Source organism: Hyalella azteca, unplaced genomic scaffold (assembly GCF_000764305.2).
Source record: "Hyalella azteca isolate HAZT.00-mixed unplaced genomic scaffold, Hazt_2.0.2 contig1055, whole genome shotgun sequence".
In the NCBI taxonomy this organism is placed as follows: Eukaryota; Metazoa; Arthropoda; class Malacostraca; order Amphipoda; family Hyalellidae; genus Hyalella; species Hyalella azteca.
The window spans coordinates 1-13,437 of NW_025931387.1; the positions used below are offsets into that span (position 1 = coordinate 1).

The following is a 13,437-nucleotide window of genomic DNA, read 5'->3' on the forward strand; positions in this document are numbered from 1 at the left end:
TCATCTAACATTGATTCATCGCTAGTAAACACCAGGTCTAGAATATTGGGAGTCTGTTTACTTCTATAATGGGTTGGCTTGGTAACGTGCTGGACTAGTGTAATGACGTCAACGGGTTCCTTTCATTATAGGTTCCACCAATAACTAAGTGCCAACCAATTTCTTGTGCTCGTAGGTTGACAGAATCCGGTTCAGACGTGGTTTTATTGAAGGAGTCGAGAAGCAGGAACAAAGCGACAGAGGTGGGAAGTTCTCCAGACTTCTTATACCTACAATTAAATAATCACATGCTTAAATACATAGTACTAGTAACAAGATATCAAACAATTATAACGCAACTCTTACAACAATTAATCTCACGTACACATTCTATTATTCAATAGAAAATCTAAGCGCTTACCATAGGTACAAGCGGCCGACTGCCCAAGTTGCAACGAATAAATAAAACCTGGAAGCAAGCCTTTTCTATGGTTCGGGAGATGTTGCCAAAACATCAGCTTCAAATAATCCAAGTTAATAAGTTAAAACATTTCATACCTCCCCTCCTAAAACAAACCTTCAATTTGAACACAATGATCCTGACTAAGTACACTAGTCCGCTTCTGTTTCATATTCAGGTACATTAACATTCCTTGAAAACAAATCAGCCAAAAGATTATCAGACCCTTTTATGTATTCGATCACGAAATCGTATCCCTGAAGAGACNAATAAATAAGACATGAAATTAACGCTAGTAAACGGCCTATCTATTTACTATTTCAAGAGGAACGGAGCTAAAAGCAGCATTTAGACTAGGCTTCTGCTTGAATATATATAGGGATTCTAAAATGCGTAGATCAGTAACACCGGATGCGGAAGCTAGGATTTTAAAATCATTATCGGGTACAGAGGTGTTGCACTGCTCAGCATGAACACGTACAGCAGAATGAGGTGGATGTGCAAGTAGGTTCCCCGTCCTATAACTCCTGCCCTTATGCTCAGCCAGCCTAGTATAGAAATTGCGTGACGTCATACCAACGTACGCTGATGCGCACTGCGCACAACTATATCTGTAAATTAGTGACGATCGCATAAGAACAGGTAGGGTATTCTTAAACCTTAAAAACGAGCTGATTCTAAAATTGTTAACTAGCAACACATGAAGATTTACATCCGGAAGATGTAAATCTTCCGGATGTAACCAGCACGTTGGCAACCTGCTTTCACTTTGTACGTACCCTTAGGATGTATAGGCCTAATCATGAAGAATACCTAACTGTAATATTCAATATAGCGTATTTTATAGTATAGTATTGATTTTCAGTAGTCAATTCATGGTTATATGAAATTGATTATTTAATATTACCAGTCGCTATTGAAAAGTGACGATATATCAAATGTTAGTTAAATGGCGTTGTCGGTCTGAGATCCTCGACAAATTGACAAATCTTCTTTCTTTAATTTAGTAAATGCTAAAATTGTATATAAAGAAGACATATCGATATATTTATATCGTTACTATGTCCTATCAGAATGACGCTGAAATTCAAGAATTCACATACAATTTGAATGCTACAGACACATTGATTCGACACACTCTTGGATGAAATCGTACAAGAAATGTTGCTAACTCGGCAGGAAAAAAATTTTGCTCAGTTAAAAAAAAATAATGTATCTTCTGTAAATTCTATTGCAATATTCAAATTCTTGTTGAATATTAGATAAAAGGGTTTTAAGGCGCGCTATGTTCAAGAAGATATTATGTTATTTCAGCTATTTCAATTTTTTACCGTAAGTGGAATTACATGAATAATTTTCAATTAATTTTCAATAACAACGTTGACTGCTGTTTGAATGCCTAAGTGGAATATCAGAAAGAATTTTCCAAAACCAATGAGTGAAAACAACTGTTTCACCGGTAGGTTTTGAAAATCCTGACTAAACTGTGCCTTTATAAGTTATTAATGAAATCATGCAAGGGGTGAAATTTTTTGCGCACACAGGTGCTGTTGGTAACTAAATATTACTTCATTCACAGGTGGTTTTTTGTTATTTTTCAGTTTGGTTTTAATGCCTTGATTCTATCATGTAGTCACGAATATTAGAATAACAAATGTGCCGCAGAAAAGCCATTGAATTTAGACATGTTTCTTATTAATGTAATAAAATACATGAAATATAATCTATGTGTGAAATGAGAGTTAATGAGATTGACTGAGCAACTGATTAGGCTGTGTCTCATTGTTTTCTTGATACATAAATGTATTGTTATGGCAATGTGGAATATTATTTAAATGCCTTGCTACGCTACACCGGTCTACTAACAGCTTTATGCATGCTAGAGTAAACAATGACGAATGTTTATTTTTTATAGAATACTATGACAGTATTCTATATTAGACAGTAAATGTTGGAAGTGGTGACCTCTGAGATTGACAATTCATGACAATAATGAAGATGGGATAAATGTGCTTTAAATTAACACGATAGTGAAATTAAGAATGGACGTGGCTGATAAGTTACATGATTTAAATATTTTGTAACTAATTAGAGGTGTTTGAAGGCTCATGTTGTTTTATGAAGGCTCATGCTGGTGCTTTCTGCTGTATTGTTGCGTAGAGATGAGGTCGTTATGCGAATAGAAGAATTATATCTAAAAATGGCAATATTTCTAAAAAAATTAGACGGGGGTCATCTTTGTCTTGAATTGCATTACTATAATAATGGATTTCATTCGTTAACTGTTTTAAACACATTTCAAACGCCTTCATGGTATCAAAATCACACAGGCCAAGACCAAGGGAATGATGTAGTTCAATTGTACAAGATGTACAAGTTTTCAGGGATTACGATAATCAATTATCTATCAGGGGCGATATGAATTTCGGTCGATAATCAATTATTCGAATTTAAGTATGTGCGTAATATGTAAGTTTATTTCGTGAAAGTTTATATGAAAGTTTATTTCGTGAAGTACTTTAGAAATTTCAATCTCCTAATATTGTTTATGAAAATTTTTTTATCTTCTCTTTCTTTAGGTATGAAGACTTAAATGATGCGATCGTCTCTAGTTTACAAATTCGCTTGTGCGTAATGCGCATCAGCGAACGTCAGTAGGACGTCATGCAACTTCTATTCTAGATATGCTGAGCATAAATGAAGGTTTTATCGAAAAGGAAATTTACTTGCACATCACTCTCATTCCGCAGTTCGAATTCATGCCAAGCAGTGCGGAGTCCTGATGTCCAACAGACTTCAAAATTTTAGCTTCCACCTACGGTCTTTCTGGCTTACGAATTTATATTTTCAAACAGAAGCGTTGCTTATATTTTTAACTGCAGCTTCCATCCCCATATACGTCAGTCAATTATCTTGCATGTCAGCGTCACGACGCACGTGATGCGCGTGGGTGTGGGTATACGTCAGTCAAGTATCTTGCATGTTATAGCCTCACCACATACATGATGCGCGTTGAGGTGTGAAAGAAGTAAAGGTTTTTGTACTGGAAATATTAACGACACTATTATGCGGTGCAAATGAGAAGTTTCGAAATTTTATATTATGTACGAACATCGGTGTTCGAACACCAGGAGTTTATTTTAGAAAATTGCACATGAAGCACTACTAAAATGTAGGTATCAACTTGCGGACCTAAATCTCGTCATTTAAACATTCACTTTGGCTCTTTTCGAGCAGTGAAAGTCGGTTAGTAGTGACCACACCGACCACATGTGTCCGGGCCGCTCGTATTGAGACCGAAAATTGGGCGCTCACTTGTCTCGAAGAGTTCCGCTTCGCGTAATTGATTGGCAGCAGGAAAACCAAGCAAAAGATTCTTATTGTTCTAGTTTTGCATGAAGATCGTTAATAGAAAGCAAGATTTTGTTCTCACGCTCCAGGCGAAGGAGACTGTTATATAAAAGCTGTGAATTCATTAAGAGTGTGTAGTGTTTCCCAGCCAGACATCGAACCAACATCAGCCATGGTGTCTGTGCTCATTGTAAGTTTATTACACCGATCCATAAATGGTGAGCGTAGTGTTTAGTGAAATACTGATATGTTAAAAAAATTACTTGTCTTCTATGCAAAGTGATATGAAGTTGGCACAAATGACACATTATCGACAAGATTAACATTTCGGTTTAGACGATAGAGGTCATAATTATTGAACATACTTTTATATAATGAAACTTTAATTTATCTGGGAAGTAGCTAACTGAACTCAAGTGTAGATCGAAAATCGATAGGAGATTCTCCGAAGATTTGCACGATTATCGAGTATGATAATGACAAAAATTAATTTTGAAGTCATAATATTGTTTGATCGAGAGCATAAGGTGTATCTAGTTTAGAGTACAAATGCACCTATATTAACGAGTATCTAACATTATCTAATAACAGCGACCGGAATTAAATGCAACTATTCGCACATGCTCGCACCGCTCTTTTTATTGTCGTCAAATAGCAAAGCTCAGCGAAAGCTACGGCTGGTGTTTGTGCCGTATACGTTTCATGAAGTGATTGCATATTTTGTTACTGACGTACGAATATTCGAGTCACAAACACGCATTCCACCAGCATAAAATTTCAGAGAAGGTTGGAGAACGAAATACGTTTCATTACGTCGAAATAGTTGGGTATGTAATTAAAAATTACTAGCGCAATGTTGTTACTGCCCCTCAAAAAAATGGATCACGCTTCGATCTTTTATCGGTGTCGCATCACCTAAAGCTCCTGAAAGTTGAGCTCCTGAGTATTTAATTGTGTTATATTATGATTATTTCCCTAGTGACTGAACATTTTTTTTCTGCGCGAATTACATTTTGTTTATAATATTGCCTCTGTTAACGTACCGTTACAAAATTTTTTATTGATGACTTCAATATGATCAGTTATTGATCACATTTAGTGTAAGATCAATAATTTGTAGCTAACTCGAAAGTAATGGAAGAAATTTTTGCAACGTCTCATAATAATTTATCGTGTCTGAATTGTCCGTCCATCATCACGAAATTGAAATAAACCAACCTCATTTCTAATCTTTCAACTTTGCGGGACATGCTTGTTAGGCTGGTCCACTTTTTGTGGTAAAAAGTTTGATTTAATGCAGGGGCAATTCACGGAAAATTCTTGATTTGAAAGCTCCATAATAAAGATCGAGAAAATATATCATTACAATTTAAATTTATCGAAGAAGACATTACCTGAATTTTTGTATCACGAAGTTTCAAAGATGACATCGGTTAAATGACGGCCCCTAATGTTAATGAATTCACCTAGTTGATTTTTGCAGTTGTGTTCAACTCGCTGGAACAGATTGACGGTTATGTTGGCGATGGCTTGCAGTGTGTTGTTCTTCAAATGAGGTTGGTGCCTTGGACAGTCATTGTTAACAATTCATTTAAGAAAATCCCATGAAAAAATCACACGGAGTCAAATCGAGGGATCGGACCGGCCAAAGAAGGTCACCTCTCAAAGAGATGAGGTCCATACCCGTCAACATATGCTTCACCGAGTTGGAATGCCAACGTATGAACAGTTTATATGATATTGTCCTCCATTCAATTTAAATTAACGACTAAAGAAGACAGTGCATTTTTTCAGTGTTTTTCCATTAAAAAACCATGCAAGCATATTGTTACATTTCATAGTCAATAGTTGTTCCAGATAATTTTAATTTTAGGACAGTTTGTGCAGTTACTTCATTCCAATGGTTCAGGAATGCCGCACTTGATGCCTATGCTCGTCTTCTGTAGTACTACCTAAGGGAAGCTGCAACAAGGCACTAACATTCGTAGACCGCAATGTTAATTATGAAGAAAAGATGCGTGTGGGGGGAAGCATCAGTAGCACTAGTGGCTATCAACTGAAGGGCTGAAGATCCTGCTCACAGATCAGACATTTTCGTGCAAGCGATTTGACCCGCAAAACTGCGAAGTTTTCTTTTATGTTTCAAATTTCTTTTCTAACGGAATCAATTGAGAGGCAGTCACCGGAAACCTGGATAGGTTCATAACAGCTGACCAACAAACCGCTGAAGTAACTCTGAAAAGTCTAGGAGCAATCAATGAATCAGCTGAGGAAGATGTCAACTGAAATAAAAACTAAATGGTGCAATACTCCTTATCGTTAATGAACGCCATTACTAATTTTCAGACTGCGGTAGACGATCTATTGGTTCTTCAAGACATGTACCAGACTGAATTAGTTGACTAACAATAATTGAAAATTAATTTCACTCTGCATCACCAATTGGTTTCGCTTTACTTTTGACTTAGACATGGTTCTGTTATATGTTTAAGATTAACTAATAATTCTGAATGTTTCGTTGAGGAATGGTGCCAGTGAGCAGCTTCAGAACATTTTATTGACTCATCTTAATGCAAATTAAGATTTATTTATTTCTTAACTGATCACAGAATTTCTTAACTGATCACAGAATTTGGGGTTCTCAATTGAAATAAAAACGAAACCACAATGTATAAACTATGGATGATTATTTATTTGTAAATTATGTCGATTGACTTGTAAACTAAAAAGCAATTATCTATCCATATTTAGAGGTAAACACACCATATTCCGACACCTTAAGGACGTAGCAAGAAATAAATGGCTATAAATAGATCACCGTATGCGCAACTCGAGTTCTGATTGGTTTACGTCACTATGGAGGAAAAACCTTCGGTGGAGGTGGATCAGGAGGAGGTGTGGTCAAAGTCTACGGCGTTCAAGGTGGCAATGGAGGAAAAACCTTCGGTGGAGATGGTGGAGGTGTGGTCAAAGTCTACGGCGTTCAAGGTGGAAATGGAGGAAAAACCTTCGGTGGAGGTGGTGGAGGTGTGGTCAAAGTCTACGGCGTTCGAGGTGGAAATGGAGGAAAATCCTTCGGAGGAGGTGGCAGGGAAGGAGGTGTGGTTAAAGTCTACGGCGTTCACGGTGGAAATGGAGGAAAAACTTTCGTTGGAAATGGTGGCGGAGGTGTTGTTAAGGTTTACGGTGTTCAAGGTGGAGGTGGCAACAGCGGTGGAGGAAAATTTTACGGCTGAGGTGGCAGTGGTGAAGGTGCAACGTTCACGGCGACGACAGTAAGAAGGTGTGGGCACAAATGGCTAGGGTTGAGCCGTCCACTGCATTGGTGTGTGCAAATGGTGAGGGCCGAGGCGATCACTACTGTCATTTATGCAAATAAATAAATTCTCTATACAAGTTAATCAATTTCATTATCCCATTTATAATAATTCATTCATTTTTCATAATTATAACACTTGTGACATGGACATTTGAGATGGGTTTATTTTGCCGTCCACATATAATTCGTTTTACTCCATTTCAGAGAATATATTTAATTACGGCCAATGATTGGAATGCTAGTGATCAATCAAGATTTTTTATGGTAAAAGATACTCACAACATATAGGCATCCGCATTTAGGACTTAAATGAGACGGATGGAAATGAAAGAATAGGTGAGATAAAAATGTTCGGCTAAAATAAACAGTTAATTTATCTGGAGCTGAACAATATTAAGCCCACGCGATCTGGTTGATAATGGCAGCCACGGGACGAACTAGGAGACGCGGTGTGTGGCACCTAGAAGCACGTTGAGTTGCACGTAGCGTATAGAAAAGCACGTGGAGTTGCACGTGGCGTATAGAGAAGCACGTGGAGTCGCACGTGGCGTACAGAGAAGCACGTAGAGTTGCACGTGGCGTAGATAGTAGAACGTGGAGCTACACTTGTTTTTTAGAGAGGCACGTGGAGTTGCACGTAGCGTATAGAGAAGCACGTGGAGTTGCACGTGGCGTAGAGAGAAGCGCGTGGAGTTGCACGTGGCATAGATAGAAGCACGTGGAGTCGCACGTGGCGTACATAGAAGAACGTAAAGTTGTACGTGGCGTAGTGAGAAGCACGTGCGGTTACACGTGTTGATGAGAGAGGCACGTGGAGTTACCCGTGTTGTAGAGGAGATGTTACAGAGGCAGCAACCACGAGGCTTGACGTGATGTGCTGCGACGTGGGAATTGGTTTATATTGAACACACGATTTGAGTTGGACGAGTATGCAAGTTACCTCGTGAGCTAACATCAAAGCATCAAAGTGCCCGGCCATAAATGTCAGCAAATACTTCTTCTGTAAATTGCGGGTCAAAGTAATGCCACGGACCATGCTATTATCACTGCTTGAGAAGTGCCTAATACGATCACAAGGTAAGTTAAAACTTATTCTTAACTTTGAAGTCGCGTAATTGAAACGGGAGTTTTGTGGCGTCATCTACCGTAAACGTCGCTCGCGTCATCTACTGTGTAAACGTGTGGCGTCATCTACCGTAAACGAAAAAGAACTAAAAGTTGTAATCGAAAATTTTACGCAAAATTCTTGCAGCTGCAAAAAAAAATGTATGATTTACCAGCCGCAACATTCGGCGGTTTGAAATTCGAAGGAAAGCGATTAGATGAAATTTTTCATTCTACTTGTATCATCGCACATCCATCATATGCAGGATGTGCGACGGTATTTGATGCAGGGTTGGTCAAGCGGAAAAATATCATTCATTACACTACGTATGTGAAACTATTCACGTCAACAATGTCAGCTGTCAGTATGCACAAATATAGACAATCTCAATAACCCAATAAATAGAATACCCCACTTAAGGCTTTTCACAAATTCTGCCACTCCGCGTTGAGGTCTCGTTTCATCCTGTGACCATCAATGATCATATCCCATGGTTGAACTATATAAGGTTGGCCCACGAGAAGTTCCGTCTTTCAGTTCAGCTTTCTTGTTACGTCACTGAGGTCGAGAAACGTAAACAAACCCGTCATTCCCATGACGGATTGGTCGAGTGGTTTGATCGCATTTCGGTGATTGGTTAATGCTCGTGACGTCACTGAGATCAGTGCCGTCACAGGCGAAGAACTAACTACATCCGCAAAAATGGGCTTCTGATGGGTCAACCTTATACTAGTTCAACCATGATCATATCCTACTACCTAATAGCATCCATAAGCCAGAAGTTCCCCAGTAATCAGAAATATGTCAGACCTTCTTAAAACAGCAACACGTGTTAACGGTCAGTCTTTCCTGCAGCCTGTTAGGCTGGCCATTTTTGAAGCATAGAAGTTTGAACCACGTTCTCCGGTGGGTCCTGAAGAATGTCATGGACTCATGGCTGTTTGACCATCTTTTATTGCGAATTTAAGATTTCATAGTTCACTCAACTGAATACTAATTAATTCATTTATAATGCCGTTGAGGTGCTTCACTTTTCATTGTGAAATTGTTTTATCTCTTCACAGAAACCGTATGAACTACAAAAGCACGCTTCATTGTATTGGGCCATCGCTTACTTTGTCCACAGAAAACTGGCGTTGCCTTACACTACGCCTGAATTAAAAATAAAATATCTCAGATTGAGCGCCATAACTGTCTGTGTCGCAGCCTCGTGAGATTTAACACGTAAGTAGAGAACTTCGTACGCCATTACTCGCCCACATCAGTTTCGCTGCAGCACAAACAGGCATTTACAGTCCCAACTTTCATCAATAGATATTTGGTGGAATGCGAGTCCTGGGAAATCACTTGCCAATGCAGAACTCGCTGAAGATTTGGCATTTACAGTCCCAACTTTCATCAATAGATATTTGGTGGAATGCGGGTCCTGGGACATCACTTGCCGATGCAGAACTCGCTGAAGATTTGGTCAAGAACTTGTTCGGTGGAGATGTGGCCGGTAATTTGCCCCAGGTGTCTCGCTGCCACGAACAAATGATGAGCGGCTACATCCAAAGTTGACTCATGCGCGAGTAAGTTCACATTAGAACTATTTGATGGCAAATAATTCACTGCACTTTCATTAGATGATGACATATTATCATTATTACATTTAAGCAACAAATCACTATTTTTAACACCATTTCGTGAGGATAAATTCTGGCTTGTATCCCCACACAACTGCCGATGCAATCGCTGCTCACCGAGCAAGAGTAGCAAGGATTTGAGGGCAGCGGAGAGGTGGGCTCTGTGTCGGGCTGAAGTGATGGCCGGGGCTTCATTTTCTTGTCGGTTCCAGCAAAGACGTTCGCACAGACAAGCCAGGGAGGAGAGGAGAGACTCTACCCCTTCCTCGTGCAATAATGAGGATGGTACACATAGGAAACACTGAGAATTATCCCTAACATTTATAGCGGATTTATCTACGGAAATATTCTTTTTAACCTCAGCATCGCATCGAAGGATGCAAGGCAATAATTCATTACCATTCCTTGTAGAATCTTTAGATGCCCCCGAGAAGGATGAGCGAGTGGAATTCACACCCAGAGTGTGATGTAAACAAGTCGACGAAGTTTTATCACACTTGCCATAACTAATGTAACATGACAAATAATTAAGAAGGTAAGCCTTATCTTGAGGTTCTAATAAGTCAGTCTTATTCAACAATACTACATAATTATTTTCTTGAAACCATCGCATCAAACGAAGATTTTCTTGGAATAATTCGGCCAATAATTCTGTAACTGTGCTCGACAGTGATTTCCAGGATTCTTGACGTTTAATATCAACGTTTAGCTTACAATCAGGATCGTGTTTGCGGAGATCATCACCAACACCGTCAAGTTTATCGCCTTCATTCACGACCAATTTATTTTCTTTGGCACATTTCATCACATTGGACTTGTTAACTTTTCTATAATCGCGTTCAATCGCATCATCACAGATCCTGTCATGGTTATCTTCGTTTTGTGTATCGCTTTCAACCACATCACCGCAGATCCTGTCATGGTTATCTTCGTTTTGTGTATCACGTTCAATCGCATCACCGCAGATCCTGTTATGGTTATCTTCGTTTAGTGTATCACGTTCAACCACATCATCACAGATCATGTTAAGGTTATCTTCGTTTAGTGTATCGCGTTCAACCACATCACCGCAAATCCTGTTATGGTTATCTTCGTTTTGTGTATCGCGTTCAACCACATCACCGCAAGGGAGTATGACCTCCGGTCCCGATAGATATTCCTTTTATCGAATTAATACAATAATGAAAAAATGAGATATGAAGAATACAACCTAAACATAGGAACAGATTAGGATGGCCACTTGTATTACTCCAGTAACAAGGAGGTACGGAAAAAGTGGTATTTACTAGTTCATTCTGGCGATTTCCTGAAGGATAATGCGATTTATCTCGCGAAGGGCTCGAGAATTTATTAGTTATCCCTTACTTTCTAATATCAACAAAGACGAAAATTGAAAGCTTTCAGAATTTTAAACCACGGCGGCCACCTAAATCATTACAGCATGAAATTATTCGCTATTGAAGGAGTGCCACCGACATAGCCTAAACTTTTCTGTATAGTTAGAGACATACGGTAGCTGTTATGGAGCCAGATATTTTCCAAGATTGCTGTTTCCCAGCACGTGCACATATTGATCGAATTGAAAAGATTAAACTGCTGACCACAACATGAGAGTGAAAGATATTAAAAATGGATATCTTTGCATAAAAACCTTTAACTACTATAGAACTTGCATTAAGCGTACAATCATCGCCGTTTTACGTTGAGGCCCTATATAATAGGCTACATTTATCGTAAGGGATGGTGTAAATTGAACCGTAATTTGAATGAGGATCAGACTCAGACGGACTCTTTTCGTCGATCCTACAAGGTTATTGTCTGGCAGATTGACGCTGTTTGATATACGGTTGATATAAGTACGAATTTGTATGCGTCTGCACCCAGCATAGCCGAGGCATTAACTGGACCATGCATGGTTATTGGTTTTCGAGCGCCATTCATGATTTCACTTATAAGATTGTCTTTATACTTCCTTTCACGTCAATAACTAGGACTCCTGCCACGAATAATGTACCATCAGTAACGTCTGCTAAAGAAAATTGTATCAAATGAACTAATGTCGTATCACCTCGACTTTTGAGTTTGTTTCTATGTTCTCTTCTTCCGTAATGCAGCGCATGATGTTCAACATCAACGAGGAGCCCCTAACAGCAGGCCATGTTTGCATACGATTATACTCAGGGTTTCTCTCGCGGTATGAAGACTGAACTTCATTTCTCTCATGGTTCCTCTCTACAATGAAGTTGAGCTTATTTACTATTTGATTTGAAGTTTCATACAAATATTAACTAACAACTTAATTCAGTTCACCTACCAAGTAGACACAAGAGTTCTGAGCTGCAAGCAGGTATAGGTATTCGTTTGAGAATCTCACGAGCGCCGCTAAACCGCGTTGGAGAGCCCAATGCTTAAATAGATCAACCCAAGAACCCAATGCTTAGATAGATCAACCCAAGAACCCAATGCTCAGATCGATCAGACTCTTAGTCAATACTAAGTCTTGGTAAAATGTTCGCTAGGATAGCACACAATGTTGTTTGGACTGATGATCGAGTCAAGGGACGCAAGCGTGTACCTCGAGTGGATGGATGCCCAGACAACTACCTGGTATTGGCGACACGATGGCAGCAGGTCGCTGCAGCAGGACGTTAAGCAGGCTGCTCTTGCCCACGTTGGGGCGGCCAACGATACAAAGACGGACTCCCGACCTCAGAATTTCACCGCGCCGACCGTCGCACAAATGGTCCGAGATGGTCCGGCACAAACCCCGGACCCGAGACTCAGCGTCCGCACTCACTTCCGGCATCTGTGGCGGAAAACCTATAGTTTGTCACACAAGATACTGTAAGAGAAATCTCAATACCAATGAAATTTCATAATATATTACCCGGAATTTAGAATCTCACAATTTCAAAGTTGTAAACAGATTATTGGGCTAATCTCCAGAATATTTTCAATGAAAAATTCAAGTTTTTAATTGGCATTTCCATTGCTTCTAAACATTTGGTTTCTATTTCATTTATGCAAATTAATGATAAATCATAGCTTAATCTTCTAATGTGGTACATTCGTGAACAAGAAAGAAAGAACAAATGTAGGATATTAAATGCTATTTAGAGATCGGTTCTATTTTTGGAACGATTTTAAATGTCAGAATTTTCTTCGACACATTGGAAGTAATAAATACAAGCTAATTTCAGTCATTTTAACAGATTCTTAAAGAACAGTTGCTCCCCGCTGCAACCAAGCTAACTTTGCTTCAGTATCACAGTATCATTGTAACATAGTACAATAAAGTAATTAAAAACAGTTGAGACTATAGATCCGCCGTCTTATATTTTAAATATTTCAAAATGTCACGATACTCAGTGACATCTACCATGCCCACAACTACATGTCTTTGTACCACCGAGCACTGCAGTACAAGCCATTACACTGCAGTACAAGCCATTACACTGCAGTACAAGCCATTACACTGCAGTACAAGCCATCACACTGCAGTACAAGCCATTACACTGCAGTACAAGCCATTACACTGCAGTACAAGCCATTACACTGCAGTACAAGCCATTACACTGCAGTACAAGCCATTACACTG

The 13,437-nt window shown here is 39.2% G+C and overlaps 1 protein-coding gene across 1 annotated transcript; it reads right to left on the bottom strand.

Annotated features, from left to right (window-relative positions):
• Positions 1 to 9,504: 9,504 nt before the first annotated feature.
• On the bottom strand, positions 9,505 to 12,645 carry LOC125178215. Its single transcript, XM_047881432.1, has 2 exons — positions 12,415 to 12,645; positions 9,505 to 10,998 (listed from the first exon to the last, which is right to left on the bottom strand). The coding sequence occupies exons 1-2, from the start codon at positions 12,643 to 12,645 to the stop codon at positions 9,649 to 9,651; spliced, it is 1,581 nt and encodes a 526-aa protein (XP_047737388.1). The 3' UTR covers positions 9,505 to 9,648.
• Between the last annotated feature and the right edge of the window lie 792 nt (positions 12,646 to 13,437).

Bases quoted from the DNA above. Each gene is read 5' to 3' on its own strand.
- LOC125178215 (XM_047881432.1), bottom strand. From the start codon at position 12,645: ATGCCGGAAGTGAGTGCGGACGCTGAGTCTCGGGTCCGGGGTTTGTGC. The intron at 10,999-12,414 runs GTACACGCTTGC...ATTCGATAAAAG, and splicing joins TGGGCATCCATCCACTCGAG to GAATATCTATCGGGACCGGA.